Source organism: Vipera ursinii (assembly GCF_947247035.1).
Source record: "Vipera ursinii genome assembly, chromosome: 7".
Taxonomy (NCBI): Eukaryota; Metazoa; Chordata; class Lepidosauria; order Squamata; family Viperidae; genus Vipera; species Vipera ursinii.
Genome location: NC_139521.1, coordinates 47,425,817 through 47,445,255, shown reverse-complemented (window position 1 = coordinate 47,445,255; position 19,439 = coordinate 47,425,817). Strand labels below are relative to the sequence as shown.

Here is a 19,439-nt window from a genome sequence, read left to right as displayed (position 1 = left end):
TTAATATTATTTGCATATTCTGACAATTTAAGTGTTTCCATCAGCTGTATCCTTCTAGGAATCCATGTTATAATTATTTCTGGGCAACTTCTTGAATTATCTTATCTACAAACTGCAAAAATTTAATATGAAGTTTATTTTTTGCGGTATTTTCCCCGTATTTCTTCATCCAATGGTAAAAAGCATACTTTCCTATGAAATCCGTTTTTTCAAGGTGTTGCCACTGATTGTTTTATTGCTCATCATGTACCTTCAAGGTAAAGTTATAGTCTATGAGCAGAAATGATATTAAATAATACTGTCATTTTTTAAAAAGCCCAACCTCCCATGAAAATAATAAAATAAACACTGCAAAGTCACAGAATAAAATAGCAACAATCCTTTCAAGCAGAGAATACAACCAAAATTTATTTTGCTAAAAAAAGTTAGTAGAGGTCCAGGCCAGGAAACAAAGACACTTCCTTGTAAAAAGTCATTGAAAGGCAAAGGTTCATTTTTGAAAAAGTTCTGACTCTGATCACCACTCATTTCAAAAGTTAGACCCACCAGGAGAAAATTCTCAGATAGCTATTTCTATAGATGGACACATTTTGCCAATAAAATTAACAGATGCTTTGACTGTTACTTCATATGATCTTAGTAATTGTGCTGCTATGACCTGAAACCAGTCAACCTACCATATTTAATGAATCTTAAAATAAGTATATAATATCTCCTATTTTTGTGTTCTTTTATATTTATTTCCAGTGCTTTTTTTGTAAAAGAAAAAGGTGCCGGAACTCACACATGTCATACAACCTGCCGTACCCTACAAGGTTCCATCCAAAAAAGGTGCCGGAACTCCGTTCTGAGCGTTCTATGACAAAAAAAGCCCTGTTTATTTCTCTTAGATAGTTGGTCTATCTAATTCATTTAGTTTTGAGGTTTACAGCCTATCTCCACCATGATTTTGATATGAGATGCCTTCTGTTTTAAAGTTTCAAAGGGAGCACGTGCTGTCCATGTACTAGTTTCTGTAGAAAAGTATGCAATAAGGGTGTGCATAGAAGGATTTTTTTTACCGTTAATCAATGCTGAATTGATTTTGATTTAGCTCATGAAGCACCCCACAAATGCTGCACTAAAAACATTTTTCTAAGTATCATTTGAGACTGCATTTATACAGTTCGATCTGTACTGTTCTGAAGAAGAATAAATGTTCCCTCTAAAGTGTGCTAGAATAAAAATTATGGTGTGAATGTAGAAATGTGTTGTTATGGCTGCTGTTTTTTGAAAACCAGACCAATCTATTCTAATGACCTCCTTCTCTCCTATTTCCACCTCTCTGTCATTCAGCCAGGCATAAAAGGTGGCTTGAAAAGCATTGAGAATCCTTTTCTACCAGGTTGTTGGATGATGATTGATAGTTCTTTGTGCAGTTACATGCATCCAGAACATGAGCATTTGTTCAGGTACAGCTTGAGCATTTACCAAGTGAACCTGTGACTAAAAAAAAGATCTGAACTCAAACTTCTAAAGGCCAGTGCTATGTATTGGATCACAGAGACAATAGAGAGATACATCAAAAGGGTCTCTAATGATTCCTGATTTAAAAGTTATAGGATATGGATGCTGTTCCTGAACTATAGCAGACATATGCAGACTACTAAATACAGAAGAAAGCTCTCTTTTTTTAAAAAAAAAGAAAAAGACAAGCAATGACTGACTATGCTGCTACGTATCATTTTTTTCTGACACCCCCCCCCCTCCTTGCTTTGCAGAAATTCTGGAAGGTTGCCCAGGGTTTTTCTTGCAGTGGGGGCAAGATAACATCTGACGGCCATTTCTGACCTTACCATTGAAAATCCCATTTCCTCACCCATAAATCATTGCTCAAGGGGGAAGAGGTGGGGCAGGTAGCCCTGGGGAATAAAACTGGAGGAAAAGGAAGATGCGAGTGGACAGAAAGGTTAAACAATTCAACTGTTTATTCTTCTCATCTTTCTGGAGTATAGGTTTGCATGTCTGAGAATATGGATGCGTTTGCTTTTGTAAGAAACCTCTTACATTAGCCTTTGTAGCCTCTTCCCTTCCCTTCCCTTACCTCCACCTCTTTCCTCCACAAAAATATCACTGCTTGAGCTTCTCTGCGCCTCCTTCCCAGCCCCACCAGAGTCACCGATTATGCATTGTTCAGGGTTAGAAATGTGACAGCCTGGGTACGTCGTAGCTTCCTGAGCTCATTAGTAAAGAGCAACATGCTCTCTGGAAGAAGTGTCAGGAGTCCCCTTAGCAAGCACTGCATTGAATTTGGAAGCTGAGCCAGTGTAATGTTGCTTCCGTGGTGTGCCTGCAGCTCTCAACAGTGGCAGAAGAGTTGATTCTTTGTTTGGAAGGGGGAAAAAGGGGGTGAGATATGGCAGCATTCAGACCTAGCCCTTCCGTCACCAAAACATTCAGTGATTTTATGCTGTGAGCACCTCTGCTATAATCATGTGGGAATGAATGACCAGAATGCTGTTCAGGAAGGAATTGATGCATTGTACAATTTTCCCCAGCTGCCACCAGAAGAGTATCCTCACATAAACATTCCCAAGTATGTTGTTCTGAACAACCTTTCTCTGCCTATGCCTAACATAAGGTTTTATTAATTCACAATACCCTGAGTTTCGCCCTCCATCTGTCACCTCACCTGCCACCAGACTGCTGTCCCTTCAGTGCAGTTAGCAAAACAGAAATAATAAGAAATCATTTCAGTGGTTCAGTGTCAGATTGGAGGGAGAGGGTGGAAATTATCCCCAAAGCTGCTGGCAAGCACGTTTTTTGTGTAAAGAGGCCTTAAACCACTGGAGAATTCCTGGATTGTCTCAGGCTGCTGTGTGTGATGTCCATCATGCTGTATGAACACCATCTGTTCGGTATTATACTCTCAGTTGCCAGGCTACCTGCTCTGTGCTGTAACACTTGACTGGCTGGCTGAATGTTAGCAGCATTATCCCAGAAGTACTAAGGGGGAGGAGGAGGGGGAGGGAACAGTAGTCATGATTAAGCCATCTGCAAGCACAGGGGAGGGTGGAAATGGGGAAGAAAAGGCAGAGCGCCCAGGGCAGCAATCAGTCACCAATAGGCTGACAGAAGCCATCAAGAATTGGACGCTTGATGCCACCTGCTGGTGTAACAGAGAAACATTAGCCAAGTGGATGTTCTCACACTCCTCTTAATCCAGAGCTACCTGCAGTTTTGATAGATGGGTGGATTTAGAAGAAAAATGTACACTGCATCCTTTGTAGCACATAACCACTTAAGCACTACTGGGTGCTTAAGAAGCTTTTAACAATACTCAGAGCCTTATGAGCTGCAGTAGATGCCTCTCGAGTTCCACTTGAACCTTAGAGGGCAAAAGAGAAGATGCCACGTTGAATATGTTTTCTAAAAGGCACATCTCTTCCTCTGACTTTCTCTTTCTAGGCTAATTAAGTTCTAACTTCCTGTTATGCATCCTTGCCGGTATGATAATTGCTATTGGTCAAAATGTTAATGAACTGTTTTGCTATAAAGATTTATTTCAGAAACTCTTTTAGGAGTTTTCTAGCCAAAGTCTGCAGGTATATATTGAGATATAGGCCGACAAGAGCACTAACAAGAATATTTTTCTAAACTCATAAGGATTACTTTCTTCAATCCTGCACTTCAGTCATAACAAGCTTGCATTATTTAAATCTCATTGGGAGTTTAAAAACAGACCATTTTTAGTTAATTTCTTCTAATCATTATGAAACACAGTAGAAAAAATATTTTGAAAGGTAAGTACCTAGTAGGACAAGATTTTGCAGCTATACCTTTAATTGGAAAAGTATCATAATAATAACCTTTCCCTCAGTGAGTTTCAATGCTGAAGACCTTTTCATCAACCTCACCTTATCTAAAGATGATTATGATGAGACAACAGAGACTGATTATATAGATAGGAAGAAAAACCATGTGTTTCTGTTTTGCTACTGCATCAGCTCACTCATTTACAATGATTGCACAAATTAATACGGACTGACATTCAGAATGTACAAAAGAAGACTGAGCTTTGCTTGTAAGAGGTTATCCAGCCCCTATGCCATTCCTCATCTGTGTCTACCCTGTATTTTTTCTTATTAAAGAAATGTATATGACTGCCCAGCTCAATCAAATAAATGTGAGAGGGAGACTAACTGAAAAAGTCATGGTTAATCTATCTATTTACATTACATAAATCCAAGGCAGGAAGAAGAAATCAAAATTTTGGTGGATTTTCAAATGCCTGTATCTGAATCCAAAAGCTGTTAATACCTAATTTCACATTTACCTCTTAACCCTTTTTTCCTACCTTTTTCTAATTCTGGCCATGTTTCCAGATATTTGGCCTTTACTCTTTGCCTGTGCTAAACTCTTTATCTGTTATTGTGCTCATCACCACTGACAACTTGTTAAGACTGATTTTCCAGTGTTATGATGATGATAACTTTATTGTCACTTTGAATGTACACCAATCGGCATACATCAAAATGAAATTTCGTTGCATACAGCTCTCAAAGGGTCACCACTATACTCCTTGTTTGTGGCCCGCTCAAATTTCATATTGTCCATTTTAGTCTCTAGGGAGTGAACGATGGCAAACAGGACAGATGGAAATGGGGCTCCATGTGGATTAGCCCTCAAATTCGCTTGTATTCTGACAACCTCGCCTTCTTTCCTTTTTCTGATCCTGACTCTTCCACCTTTTCCTTTAAGAGGCCTTGCTTCTTTTCGCCCCTGGAGGACGCTGTTGCCGCTGCCAGCAACTCCTCCAAAAGCCTCTCTCTCTTCCTCTGGGCCTGCCGACAGCCTCATCCAGTTCCTTCGCCCCACAAGCTCCAGATCCTCTCCTCCTCTGCCTCCTCTGGAAACAGCCCTGATTTGCAGTAGAATCCATCACTGGGCCAGCAGTCAGATCTTGCTGCTGGTAGAACAAATTCAAACAGTGCCAACGACTTTTAACGGTCTCACCAACAGTCTCACCAACACTTATTTATAAGTGAAGCTACCAAATTTTCTTTCCCTTTGGTAGACACTCATTGATGTAGTTAAAAAGAGAGAAATTCAGAATATAACGTGCTTTGCCTTGTAATGAATTATTCTATATTCTTACCAATACAGAAAGTGGTTGAAAAATTTACCCAAAGAAAGTTTAACACGCATTCTGTATTTTGCAGAACTGTTACCAGAGTGGTTAATGCAAATGTTCACACATTTTTAAAACCCAAAACATTTTGCTAAAGTTGTTTTTACCTAGCATGCAAATTTTTTAGAGAAGTTTTACCACTTCCAGGTTTAATTCAAAACATTGCACTAAACCTTACTGCCTGGTATACTGCCTAGTCAAATCATTTGGAAAGACTCTATTTCATGAGGTTATGTCATCAGAGATTCTGTTGGCCTTTGTGGTCAATAATGATGTCCAGATTTTATAATCCCTTGGGGACTCACTCTTTTTTGATATCAAACATGGAACGTAGTGCAATGGGATACTGACTAGGATTTAGGTAAACAGTAATCCCAAGTCACAGGGAGAGCACTAGGTTGGTGACTGACCTCTGGCATTGTTCCTTCTGTTTTCTGTTCTCTTCCTTATTATAATTTTTGCAAAGGAGAATGTTTAATATATTGATTTTTTTAATGTACAGTATACCTACATACTATCTAACTTATACCTTTATGTATTTCATTGTTTAGGACCAGCACGCTGTGGGATTGTCTCGATCCACAGGTCCCATGCAGTCCGCTGTACCCTCAGGACCCAATAATGTGGGCACAAATCCTGGCAATGCCAATTTCTTGGGCAACCAGCCTCAAGCAGCTATTATGAAGCAAATGCTGATTGAGCAGAGGGCCCAACTCCAAATGATGGAGCAGCAGAAGCAACACTTTCTGCTAAGGGAGCAACGGCAGCAGCACATCTTGGCGGAACAAGTACAGTATATCGTTTTCCTACATATCTTAAACATTACTTCCCAACACTGACAGCATTAGGGCTCTGCAGCACTTTGAATTCTATCTCCAAAAGTTCCTTTGAGGCAGGCAGAATTAAAGTACAGGTAATCCTCGACTTACAACAGTTTGTTTAGTGATCATTCAAAGTTACAACAGTACTGGAAAAAGCGACTTATGACTGTTTTTTACACTTATGACCGTTGTAGCATCCTCATGGTCATGTGATCAAAATTCAGATGTTTGTCAACTGGATCATATTTAGATGGTTGCAGTGTCCCGGGGTCATGTGATCATCTTTTGTGACCTTCTGACAAGCAGAGTCAATGGGGAAGACAGATTCACTTAACAACCATGTTGCTAATTTAACAACTGCAGTGATTCACTTAACAACTGTGGCAAGAAGTTTGTAAAATGGTGCAAAATTCACTTAACAAATGTTTTGCAGGAAGTTGCTTGATATATTGTACAGCAACTGGAACCACTTGTTCTATAAGAAAAATTATGATCATTAATAAGGAAATATTCAGTACAGCAGTTGAATATAGATACATTTTGAAATCTATCAAAGTTTTTTTCATGCAGCTTATAAAGTGTGCCTTTAAATTAAGTTACAAGTTGTTTTGCCAAGTATCAAGGCAGTGATCCCATATCCAGGCAATTGGTTCTTTTGGAGCCAGAGACAATAAGCATACCAGTAAATAAAGGAGTTTTAAGCTTAATTATTAGTTAAAATAAATAGATTGAAAAGTATGTGTCGGGCACAAAGGATCAGGACCGTATATTAAATTGCAGCAGATAACATTTATTCAAGTCTGCACAAAATTCTACTCAACTAGTGATCAGCACAAAATTGGTGCTAGATAGGGATCAAAGGAATTAAAGGAAGTGTGGACTTGGATTGTTTGTGACAACATAAGGATTCTAAGTCGATGACATGTTTAACTCTGCCTCCCAGCTATGCTTGCTGTTCTCCTACATAAAAAGCATACCAAGCAAGAACAGCCAAATAAGCTGCCAAGAGCTGCTTAATAATGATAGCAGATATATCCCATGGGTGACCAGTGCGCAGCCAGCACACAAAATAGAATATTGGAGTAGAATCATACCCCTTGATCTATGCAAGGCTATCTATTGCTCATTTCACTAGCCACTTCACATAAGCACTTATCTTTGGAGAGTCCTTTCTAGTAAAGGAACAGTATCAGTGCTCTACTATTGGCTGTCATAGCAACCCAATAGGCAACTTTCCCTTCTTAACCCCTTTTCTTTTGCTTTTCTAGCATTTACAGCAGCAGTCACATTTGCCTCGGCAGCACTTTCAGCAACAGCAGCGAAATCCTTATCCAGTCCAACCAGTCACTCAGTTTCCAGGTGAGAGCTAAATACTTGTTAGGTTCAGAAGCTGCTTATCTTACTTTGATATTTACATGCTTATTTTCTATATAATGATTATCTATGTGAAACAGCCACTACTTTGTTATTTTAAAATGGCATCTTCAGGAGGTACAATCTTATCTAACACAAGTAGGCAGTAGCTACTAAGACTTTGCAGCAATCTGGATACAATGGAGAAAAAGGTGATATGCACAGATGAGTGTGCTCACATCGCATCTATTTCTGATTTCTTTACTCCTTTCTAGGCTCACATGGCTATTATTATCCAGAAAAAGATATCTTTGACTTAAGGAGTTGCTGCCAGGTATAACAAGCATACCTGGTGTGTTCTGAACCCCCATTCCCCTTTGAATCCAGGTCACCGTATAGTCCTAGATGCTGCTTCTTTCCTTCTCTTCACTGTCAACAGGCAGAAAAAATGCTTTACTGAATTAGAAGATTGGTTACAAAAATTATTTTCCCAAAAAATACAAACAATTCTGATTAGTGGAGTGATCCTCTTAGATATTCTGCATATTGCTTTAGAAATTTAACCCTCTTGTAGTGCTAGATGGTAGGAAGAGATAGAAACAAGAAAGCATATTCATTACATGTAGTCTGCCCTACCACAATCTGCAAGCTGTTAATAAGAGTGAGGACAGCCAGTTGGTGTAGTAGTTAAGGCATTGAGCTAGAAACTGGAATGACTGAGTTTTAGTCTTGCCTTATGCATGAAACCAACTGGATGACCTTGGGCCAGTCATTCTGTGTCTGTCACAGGAAGAAGGCAATGGCAAACTACTTTGGAAAACCTTGCCAAACTATAAGGTCTAGTCTGGACAGTTTCCAAGTCAAAAGGATGGCAGATTTCAAATGTAAATCTATCCCATTCACATTCTAAGCAAAAAGTAGAGTTACAATTGAGAGAATTTCTGTGTTTATGGTGATATAAACTTCTCCAATCCCAAAGATTGGATGGTATGCATCAATATAAGGAACAAAATGTAATGTCAAACAGAAAGTGTAGAACAAACCTATAGTTAAAATCACAAGATGGCTAAAAAGACTAAGATAGCTGTCCACAGATCAGATCAGCTGAGGCTAAAGGTTCCCTGGAATAATGATTTCAATTGTTTACGAAATGCTAGGCATATATGGGAGAATATATAGTACTTCTGGATGAAGGGTATCCCAGACAATGGGGGAAATGGATACTTTGGATGCCAGACAAAGCCTGATTAAAAAAGATTTCCAAGGGAAATTTAATAGAAGAAAAGTTCTTCTACCCCCCCCCCCACCAACCCGCCATCCTCTTTAAAATATTTAAATACAGCAAATGTGCCTCAGTCAAGCAGAGTATGGGCCCAGGATGGCTGTTTCTGAAGCTGTAAATACCCTGAAAGATGACTAGTGTTTAAGAGCTTTGTAAGTCAGTTGTACAAACTCCAGCCTCACCCTCCATAACCCTGATTAGCAGAACACTGTCAGGGGAATGTCAATGTAGAGTCAAAAAAATGGGGGACATGCTGACATTGCCTAATGTCTTCACACCAATGCTGCAGTTTACTTACTTGCATCAGATGTCCGGACTTCAGCATGAAATGGCAATAGCCACATGATGATGTCATTTTGGAAGTATCACAGTTTTGGAAATCTCTGCTCCTATACGCAAGGCACTTGCTCTTGTCCTGCTTTCCATGTTTCCAGCTTTCTCCTTTAAATAATTCTTTGGAAGGAAGACTGTATGGAAATAAAATCTAGGAGTTATAGAATGTTATTAAAACAGTTGTTTTTATGTACATTTACCATAATACACTTATTATTTTTCCCTAATCACAGCCCCCTGTAGCTCAAAACAAGCTTTTTTATTTCATGGAATATTTTTACAACTTTATTTACAAGATAAAAATGTTGTAATTCTCTGTTAATTCATTCCAAAAGAAACATCTAATCTAATGGCATACCCCCAAAATACATAATTTGTTGGAGTCTTCTAGCCTTATTTTTACATCAGGGGCTCCTCCACTGGACATCATTTTTATCACTATGTATAATGATGCATATGGATAGGGTGAGAATATTCTGAGGGGGATGCCTGTACTTTTTGAAGATTATTCTTATTACATTATTTATCTGTATCCTTCAAAACGCTCGTGAAACTCTGCCACTGATTCGGGGCAATTTTTTTTATTAGAGAAAGTTGTGGAGATTTCAAAAAAGGGCTGTTGGAGTCATTGGACCCTGGGTCCACAGCTGCCTGAGCTTACCTGGTCAGTGAGTAAGAGACAGAGATGTGATTGGTTCCTTTTAAAATCAGGCCTTGCCCAGTCTCTCTTTCTCTCTCCTCAGCCCAACCAATCTCACAGAATTGTTGTGGAGGAAAATGGAAGGAGGGAGTACTGACTTTTTAAACAAATGGCAGGATATTAACTCAGAAATACATGTTATACATGTATGGGCTGCATAGTCATTCTACTGTAGAAAAAGTTGTAAAGGAAAAACTACCAAGGAAATTTTACTTTCTTCTATTGTATTCAGCATCACACTGAACTCTTGGCACAGTCAAAATCCTTATAACTATTTTTAAATAAGAGATGATAAACATAAGGGCATATTTGTTTTCCAGAAAACAATCATGCCTCCCAGACAGTTCCCTTTTCATTGGGAAGAGGCTAGAATTTAATAAGGAAAGGTTTTTTCTGATTCCTCAACATTGGTTCAAGGTGGAGTAAAATGTGCTTACAGTATTGATTTGTTAATACCCAATCTCTGTGTATCTAGAAGAGAAAGCATCTTTTCTCTTTTCTGTAGACATAACTAGAAACAAACGCTGTATATCCATTCACATATGACACCTAAGCAATAACAAATTGATTAACCTCTGACATGGTTTTCATTTTAAAAGATAATGGGAATAGTTAAGAGTTTCTTGGTCAGATCATTGTTGACTTGTTCAGTTCTTCATTTCCAAATAGATCTCTAATGAATGCTTGCATAATTATAGTCCCCTGTAATCATGACCTTCAGTATTTGGATGGCTGCTAAATAATGTAAAATCTGAATCAGGCTCAACCTCTGCTTCTTTGAAAACAGGAAAATATTTATCCTCAAACTTTAAACAAGATTGTAACATGATGATATAGAACAACAGCTGAGCAGTAGTTCAGATTTGAAGGTCAAATGGTGCTTCTGAGTATGCAGGGGTACAAGTATAGAATAACCTGCTGTGTGTACTGCACTAAAGCCTTTTTTGCCGTCTAACCCAACAGCCCTAAATGTTTAGTTACTATAAAATCACAACACATTGTTCTATTCTCAGCCTGTAGCAACAATATATTTTTTAATTATTTCTCTTTATGAGAAAACCAGAGGAGATCATTGTGATCACAAGGATAATAGGGAGAAGATGAACCCAGGATAGAATTTTAGCATTTTCTGGAATTTTCTGTGGACAGAGCTTCCTAGCAAAACATTGTTGATAATCACCCAGAGTTACTTAAAATGGGTGGCCATATACGTCTTTTAAATAGATCAAAAATTACATTTAGAGACAACGTGTTCATGTTTAATCCTTAGCATTTCCAAGTAGGACTGGAAAAGACCCCACCTGAGATACTGGAAAAAAGTTCCACCCCTTTAGCTTGGTTTTGTTTGTATTAGATAAAGAAATTGTCTGCTATATAAAAGACATATTGCTATGATCTAACATGGCTGTAAAAGTGACTTTATTGGTAGGAGTTTCTAGAGACATGTAATCTTGCTTATAAGCTAAGCAAAATAATACTCCAGCATCATAAAGTCAGAATTTTGCAAGTCAGAGCTTACAACACAGCCTAGGACTGTGGTGGCGAACCTATGGCATGGGTGCCACAGGTGGTACGCAGAGCCCTCTCTGTGGGCATGCACACCGTCGCCCCAGTCCTAGGCCTACAGCTGGGTTTTACAAAACCTTTTCGCTTTAGGCCTCCATCGCTGTGTGCAAAGAAAAAAAAAGATTCAATCAATCTATCAATTTCAACTTCTCGTGGGAAAAATAAATCTCGTAAAGTTGGAATTGATTGATTGAACTTTTTAGTCCCATCCGGTCTGCCGTTACCATTGCAGCCATGCCCACCCAATGGGCCATGCCCACCCAAAGGGCCATGCCCACCTGGTACCCGATGATACATAAGTGGGTTTTGGGTTGCAGTTTGGGCACTCGGACTCTAAAAGGTTCTCCATCACTGGCCTAGGAGGTATTCCCATATGTAACAAATCTGAATATTTATATAAAAATGTCTAGATTATTTCTTGCATATATTTTGCAAAACTATTTTGCCAAGTTCTTCTGGTTGCCTGAATTATTTCTGCAAATTATTTCGGTAGATTGAAGTTGACTCTAACCTTTTTCCTTCTGCTGCTTTAGGTTCTCCACAAGATATAGCTGCAGTGAGAAACCAGAATGCTCTTCAGAGCATGAGGACTTCCAGAATGATACCTCAGAATGCTAGTATGATGTCTTTGGCGGCATCTCAGAACACTGTAGCAATGTCTGCAACAGGTAGCCAGTCTGAGATGGGAATGACTCCTTACAGCAGCCCAGTGACTGGACAGCCAGGAATGTACAGTATGAACTCAGGAATGAGCCAAATGTTGCAGCACCCAAACCAAAATAGTATAAATATAATACACAATCCAAGTCAGGGGCCAAGGCAGCCTGGCTCAACACAAGGAGTTGGCATAGTCAGCAGCTTTGGTCCAAATGTTTTAGTAAACTCTACTGTAGCTCAACAACATCAGCAAATGAAAGGATCTGTGGGGCAAGTTATGACCAGATCACAAGCCCCCAGGCTTCAAAATATGATGGGGCCAGTGCCACAAGGAACACCGAATTGGCAGGTAAGAGGACTGCAAGGTATCCCTGGAAGGACTAGCAATGAAATTGGATCTTTAAATAATGGATCTGCTTATTCAATGCAATCAAGTCAGCCAAGGCTGCCTAAACAACATTTTCCTCAAGGTATTGGTCAATCTATTATGGATACAAATGGAGCAATACGGACACTGAACTCAGGTGTAGGGAGACAGATGTTGCAACAACTCCCTGGACAACAAGGAACTAATAACCAATCCAGATCAATGGTTATGCCTACGATAAGTCAGGCAGTTTCTTCTCTAACTGGTTTTAATCAATCTCCTGCACAACAAATACCAGGAAGTAGCTTCAATCAGAGCAGCCATGGTCAGATCTACGAGAGGAATCCCACTCAAGACATATCTTATAGCTATACCAATGAAGGAACTGGAGGGTCCTTTCCAAATATAACTGAAAACACCAATCTTGTAGACTCCATCATTAAAAGTGGTCCAGGAGATGAATGGATACAAGAACTTGATGAACTGTTTGGAAATCCATAGCACATGGAAATGCTTAGTTCCAATATTTGTGGGGTCAAAAAAGGAAAGCAGGATGATGTCCATCCTTGTTTCTTTGTTTTGTTTTTAAAGCTGTGCAAGGCTAGCTGATCTGTGAAGGCATTGATGGAATTTGAAGCAATGACAAAAAGTCCTTGCCAACTTCCCACAGCAGTCTCCATGCCATAGTGTACCTGCTGCAGGTCAGAATGAGAGAGAGACTGAGAGAGAGAGAGAGAGAGAGAGAAAGAGAAAAGCTCAAAAAGTGCTGCTTTCTGCCCTTGTGCCACAGAAAGTGTCAGGCAGTTTCCATGTGCCAAAGCACTGGCTGTCCTGTAACAATGCACTTTCTATGCAGTTCTGTTAGAGCTGTTGTAGTTTTGAGGATACAGAACAGGAAGCTTCTGAGATAAAGCTGGAGAGTCAAAACTAGGTGACTGTATAAGTGACAAACACAAAGATCTTAACTCTGAATTTAATAAATACCAAGCTTTCCCATGCAATGTGTGTAATCTGATAGAGAATTACATAAAGGTTGTTTCAGTGTGGTGATGATAATGATATCAGGGTTGAATGAGTTCAGTCAGTGCCCTATCAATGCTTCTTAAGGTGCATGATGGATTCTAGTAAAAGAGCTTGTCTTTTCTCTATTGTCCATTTCCTGCAAAATCAAGTGATTCCTGAGTATGAGGAAAAACACAGCGCAGGACAAACAAGATTGTATAATAATTGTATTACTCACTGGCTGCCTCCAAAGATAGTGATGCAATACAAAAGTAATTGGAAAAACAGAGATAGATCTAAAGAAATGAAAACATTAATATTGACCCTGTATTCTGGAAATACAGGTTCAAGTGAGTTTGGGCTATATACAAACTGTTGGCTTGATCTTCCAAAGATGTCATGAGAATCAAGGAACAACTGCTCTAAAGATCACACAGAGATGGGCCAATGACTGTATTGGCTGTCATATACAGTACATTGAACACCTCTATCAAAGCATCCCTTGACAGATTGAGAGTGAGTTTATGCTCTATGTTCTTCAAACACATGTCCTCTTTTCTACACTTCCTACTTTCTACAAGCCCTAAGCTCTTCAAAATGACTAAACTGATCAATGAAAAACAAAATTTAAAAAAATAAAATAAAAATCCATTGATGTAATTTTTAGTAGCAGTTGTACAGTATATAAATATTTGACATTGCAAATATTTTTCATAGATTTGTGCAATTTGAAGTACTAGAATTTAACTGCAATTCTTTTAGGTCCTTAAGAGTCTAGATTGGCATTACTTGTAACATTGAAAATTGAATATGTGTGACCGTCTATCTGTATATTGAACATGGGGTTCATGTTAAATACATCCACATCCAGAGCATTCTCAGGGTCTGATTTATGTGTTTCTCTTAAGTTTTCCATTGAGGCAAATTTGTTTTTAGAGATAACATTTTTGCTAGAGTAGCAGCAGACAGTGAGGGGACTTTGCCATTCATTCTTTGGTGCATGACATTCTCTGATTGCAACTCTTATACATTTCCAGGTCAAGATTAATGTGCATATTGGAAGAAATGTTTTAAAAAGTTCAAAAAGCATGTAGAGAAGCACTGAACACTTCATTTATCCATAATTTTCCTCCTCTAAAAACAACTTTTCCTGGAAAATGAAGGAGGGGGCAGGGTTTTAGTTTATGTGTTTTACTTAAATAATATTTCGCCCATCAAACACTTCATGTTGGGATATAAGATTTAAATAGCATAGATTTAAAATTCCTGTATGCAGTCAGGCACATATCCTACTGCAATTACTGGCGGACTTTTTGCTGATTCTTATGAGAGTTAATTTCTTGTCAGTACTAAAATATAAATTGACCAATGCATTTGCACATTGGTACCGTAGATTAGACATATGGCCAAAAAATTGTGTGCTTATAACAGATAGATTTTATCATGCACTCAGTGCACAGTGTGCCAAATTGAGTTCTGATCATAGCACTAGTGGAGTGCATGTAAAGATCCAAAGAAGTTTTAATCCACACATTTATTAAAGTTATTTAATAAAATCATACCACATTCAGATAGAGAGAAAAGAAACAAAGCTTTCGTGCGGTGCAGCAGTCAGACGAAGCTGAAAAATGTGACCAGTTAAGTATGCAAAAATTAGGAAAGAAGTCAAGTGAATGTTTTATCATCTCCCTCAATCTCATGGAAAGATTGATAAGAGAGGTCTTATGGTGCAATCCTATATATGTTTATTCAGAAATTGGTTCCATTTTCTTTGAGCTAAACCCAGTAAGGGGCTGTAGGATTGCAACATTAAAACATGAGTTTCATCTACACAAATTCTAGTAAATTCCATTTTATTAGAATAATAGAGAAATTAACTTTATGTTTAATAATGCACTCATACAAAGTTTATTATATTTGTAAATCTTCCCCCAAATACTTTAAACTGGGACCAAGTAATAAAAAATACTGTTTAATATTGGTGGGGGTGGTGGCTCTTTTTAACTCTGGTGCTGGTGTACATGAAACATTTTTTTAAAAAAAATAAATTTGTAAATATGTTTTTACAATCTGCGGATATCACTGGGTCTAGTCTATAAAATAGAAACATATAAATAAATATTGTATTATATTATGCTATATATATATGTATATAAATATATATTCATGGATACACAAACATGCAAACACATATATGTAATATCTTTGTTTAAAATGCAATTTCTTTCGTGTATCTACACTGCAGTGACACTGCACTTCAGATGTCCTGTTTTCAGTTTGTACTGTATCCTAGCCAGCAACTTGTTCCATTTTAATTCAAACTTTTCCTAATTTATCTTTTTTCACTTTTGACATTGAACATTGCTTATTTCATTTTGATAATTGTACAGAACTCTTAAAATATAGAAATGAACTAATAAAATACCAATTTTAAGGAGGAAAAAAATAAAAGATTGTTATCTGAATCAACTCAGTTCTGTAACATAGTTCTTTATTCTTGCATTACAACATGTGGCAGAAGCTCTACTCATCCAGAGAAAAGCTAAGCAGGACTGGACCTGGATAGAACTCAGGTGGGCAGCCACCAAAGAATTCAAGGCTTTGTCTAAACTAGGGAATTAGAAAATCTGGAAAAAGCAATCATCACAAACTATTTTTTTTTATATTACCGGGAAAAGTGCACAAATGTGTCGAAATAGTGGAATCATACTCAAAATGAGGAAGTCTTTAACTAGTAAATCTTATGTACAGTACATCTGCTATCTGCTAGATCTGTTAATACAGGTAGTCCTCAACGTACAACATTTCATTTAATGATGTTCGATGTTAGAACAGCAGTGAAAAAAAATGTCTTATGACCATTTTTCACACTTATGAATGTTGTGGCATTCCATCAGTTGTTGGGAATGGCCCACTTGAATGGGTTTGGCCTTCCTTGAAGGAAGGTGGCATAAGAGTATCTCAGGGACACTTGACATGAGCTGACCATGACAGGAGGATTAACAATACATCCCTGTCCCAGATCTTGTTGCCATTGCTCCAAAAAGAAGATCGTATCTGGCAAGTGATCACTGTCCCAAGTCAGACCCGAGATGATCTGGGATAGGTCCAAGGCCACTGTGGTGGCCATAAACTCCTGGGCTGCTTTCAAGATCAAACCCAGGGATGGCAGGTTGAAGTCCTCCTGGACTATAAGCCTTGGGAACTCCACTGCCAACCCTGAGATGGCTTCCAGTAGCTCAGGCAAGGAGTTGCCACATAGCAGGGAGGCTGTTACAGCAGCACTAATTGATCTGGTGGGCGCAGCTTCAGAAACAGGATCTCAGAAGCAGAAACATGGGGAGCAAGGCCCCTGAAGGCCAGAAGACATTCTTGGATTACACTGACACCCCACTTCCCCTGTCCTAGGGTCTCGGTGCCAAACCCTAAACTTGGCTGTGCACATCTCCAAAAAGGGGAACCCTCCCTTCCAGAATCAGCCAGGTCTCAGTGATGTATACAAGGTCTGCTCGCATTTCAATGAGATTTTGGATAATGGGAGCCTTATTATTGACCAACCTGGCATTCACCAGCAGCAGCCAAACCCCAGGGCCTCTGAGGTTATGCTATCCAGGTCCTGGGAATAAGCTCAGAGAGCCAGAACACACCACTGGTACTATACATTGGGGGTATCTTTACTTGTAATGGCCTGCCTTCTGGCTCCTGAAACAACCCATGCCTATCACCAATTTAATGTGTTGTCCTTTCCTAGATCCTAAAGATGATCTTCCCCCTCCCAATCTGACCTACCTACTCTTCGGACAGAGGACTCTACCATCGCACTTCAATGTTTCTCACTTACTTCTTTAGATATCCTGGAGAGATGGCTCCCATTTCTCTGCTCTTCCGACACACACAGAACCTACTCCCTCCTAACCCGGTCCCTCTCACTGGTCAGCCAGAGGGAGGGCAGACTCACCCCTTCATATCCAACTCTCATTCTGGAGGGAACGTGCCAAATATCTATCACCAACACATTAGCTGATCCCAGGCTTTCAAACTTGGAGCAGACTTCAAATGATTCTGGATCCTTAGTGCTCCTCTAGCATAAGCACCACTGTCTCCTCCATTTCACTTCAGGTGGCCAAACCGCCTCCAAGTTCTTTCCTACTCTCTTATGAAGGCCACTGGGCATTTGCCGCTGCTTCAAGTCAACCACTCTGGCTTTGGGACCACTGAGCTCTGGCCACAGTCTTGAGCTGTCCATGCACTCATAGTTCCCTTATGAGGGCCACTGGCCCTCAGCCACTCCACTATCACAGAGGCCCTAATCACCAGCTGCCAACTCCAATTTTCTTCACTTGCCAGCTTGGTCTTCAGACCCTGTTATCAGTATTACAGCATTGCCATTTGGACTTGGCCCTTGCAGGTCTCTACTCTTAGCCTTTCATTGTTATCACCCTCAGTCTCACCTGTGGGCTGCACTCTCAGTCCCAGAAGCAAACACCACTAACGTTGCCCTTCTTCAGAGAAGGGCAGGATATAAATGGAATTAAAATGGAATTAAATGGAATTACCAGGCATGTGTTCAAATCTGCTTTTCCCCTTATTATTGTCCTTCCTACATGATGCTCAAGATCATTTAGCCTATTGCTCAAGCCCAGAACTTGTCAATGTCTTCAACAAATCACAGCATAGCCTATATCAGGTAGAACTTAAACAAATGGAACATCAGGTCAATATTAAGAGAAAATCAGCCATCAAATGCCATTGACAGAAGATAACACCCACCCAACCTAATTCTAGCACTCCAAGAATCCATAACTAGAAAAAGAAAAAAGAATGAAATGTAATATTAACAATAGCCAACACAAAGACACATACATAATCCATGAATTTCCCCATATATATACGTATTTGTCTGTGGTTTCCAAAAGCACTGAGATAGTATGTGACACATACAGATGGAATTGGTGGATTGTTTGGTGATCTACAGTAAATACTAAAAAGCCAAGAACTTCTCTTTATGTTAGCAGATCTCATTGTTGGTGAAATGTGATTTTCTCTTCAAATGTGACAGATGCATCACTCATCCAAGCATAGCATCATCTAGGAGCCCATCTCCAGCCTTGGTTGAGCAAAAGAAAAGATAAGAGGTGTTGGGGGCCATGATAAATTGTCCAATGAGAAAATTGGAGCTTACAGACAGAGAATACACATTGACAAAAATACGAATTCAAAAGATTTCATGCTTAAGGATATTAATAAAGCATTGTATAATTGATTTTAGAGGATCCCCCTTTTAGCAGACCATAAATACAGTAAAATTTCCCTCCAGACATCTCCCCAAATTAAAAATCATGTCTTAGCATTAATACTAGGAGAGACAAGATTTGACTTCAAGATACTATCAGTCAGGGCTTTTTTTCTCATAGAACGCTTAGAACGGAGTTCCAGCACCTTTTTTGGATGGAACCTTATAGGGTAGGCAAGGCGGGTTGTATGACATGTGTGAGTTCCAGCACCTTTTTCTTTTCCAAAAAAAGCACTGCTATCAGTCAATATTGAATATTGCATAATGACTATAATGTAGCTGAGAAGTTGAAAATAATTTTTCAAGTATTCATGAGGCTCAGTATGGGTTTTTAGCTAAAAGAGTTAAAGGTTAATAAAACGTGATGGACATTTTAGAATACAGTGACAAAAAGTCATCTTGATTTTGATAGCTGCAGAGATGGCCTTTGACAATTAGAATTAGGCTTTCCTATTTAAAGTTTTGGAAGATATTAATTTTGGACAGAATTTTATTAAATGTGTAAGATTGGTTTGCACTTCACAGAAAGCACAAATAATTGTCAATCAGGCATCTAAAAAACCCTATAAGAGATCACACAGGGATGTCTCTCTTGTTTACTTTAGTTCTTGAAATACTGAATAGAGATACATGACAAGAGAATTGTAGCAATAAAAGTTGAAAAATAAACTTTTAAGTTAAGGGCATGTTTTGGTATTGATTTTGGAGAATCCATTAAAGCAGGAGTCCCCAATCCCTGTGCCATGGCCCATTAAAAGGCCATGGGCTATTTGCAACGTGAGCAGAAGGCTGACGGGCACGGGCGCAACTTGACTCATGCGAGTGGCAGGCCGGCGCACAAAGGCATGTGAGTGCAGCTGAACTTGCAGTCCAGCTGTATGTGCATGTGCGTGTG

General features: G+C 39.1%; 1 protein-coding gene across 1 annotated transcript in view; it reads left to right on the top strand.

Moving 5' to 3' along the window:
* MAML3 (mastermind like transcriptional coactivator 3) overlaps positions 1 to 12,944 on the top strand; it is a 332,400-nt gene extending 319,456 nt beyond the window's left edge. The window contains exons 3-5 of the mRNA XM_083366959.1: positions 5,722 to 5,958; positions 7,260 to 7,350; positions 11,759 to 12,944. Of these exons, the coding sequence (XP_083223085.1) occupies positions 5,722 to 5,958; positions 7,260 to 7,350; positions 11,759 to 12,750 (1,320 nt within the window). The 3' untranslated portion in view covers positions 12,751 to 12,944. The remainder of the gene's footprint in view (positions 1 to 5,721; positions 5,959 to 7,259; positions 7,351 to 11,758) is intronic.
* Positions 12,945 to 19,439: the final 6,495 nt, after the last annotated feature.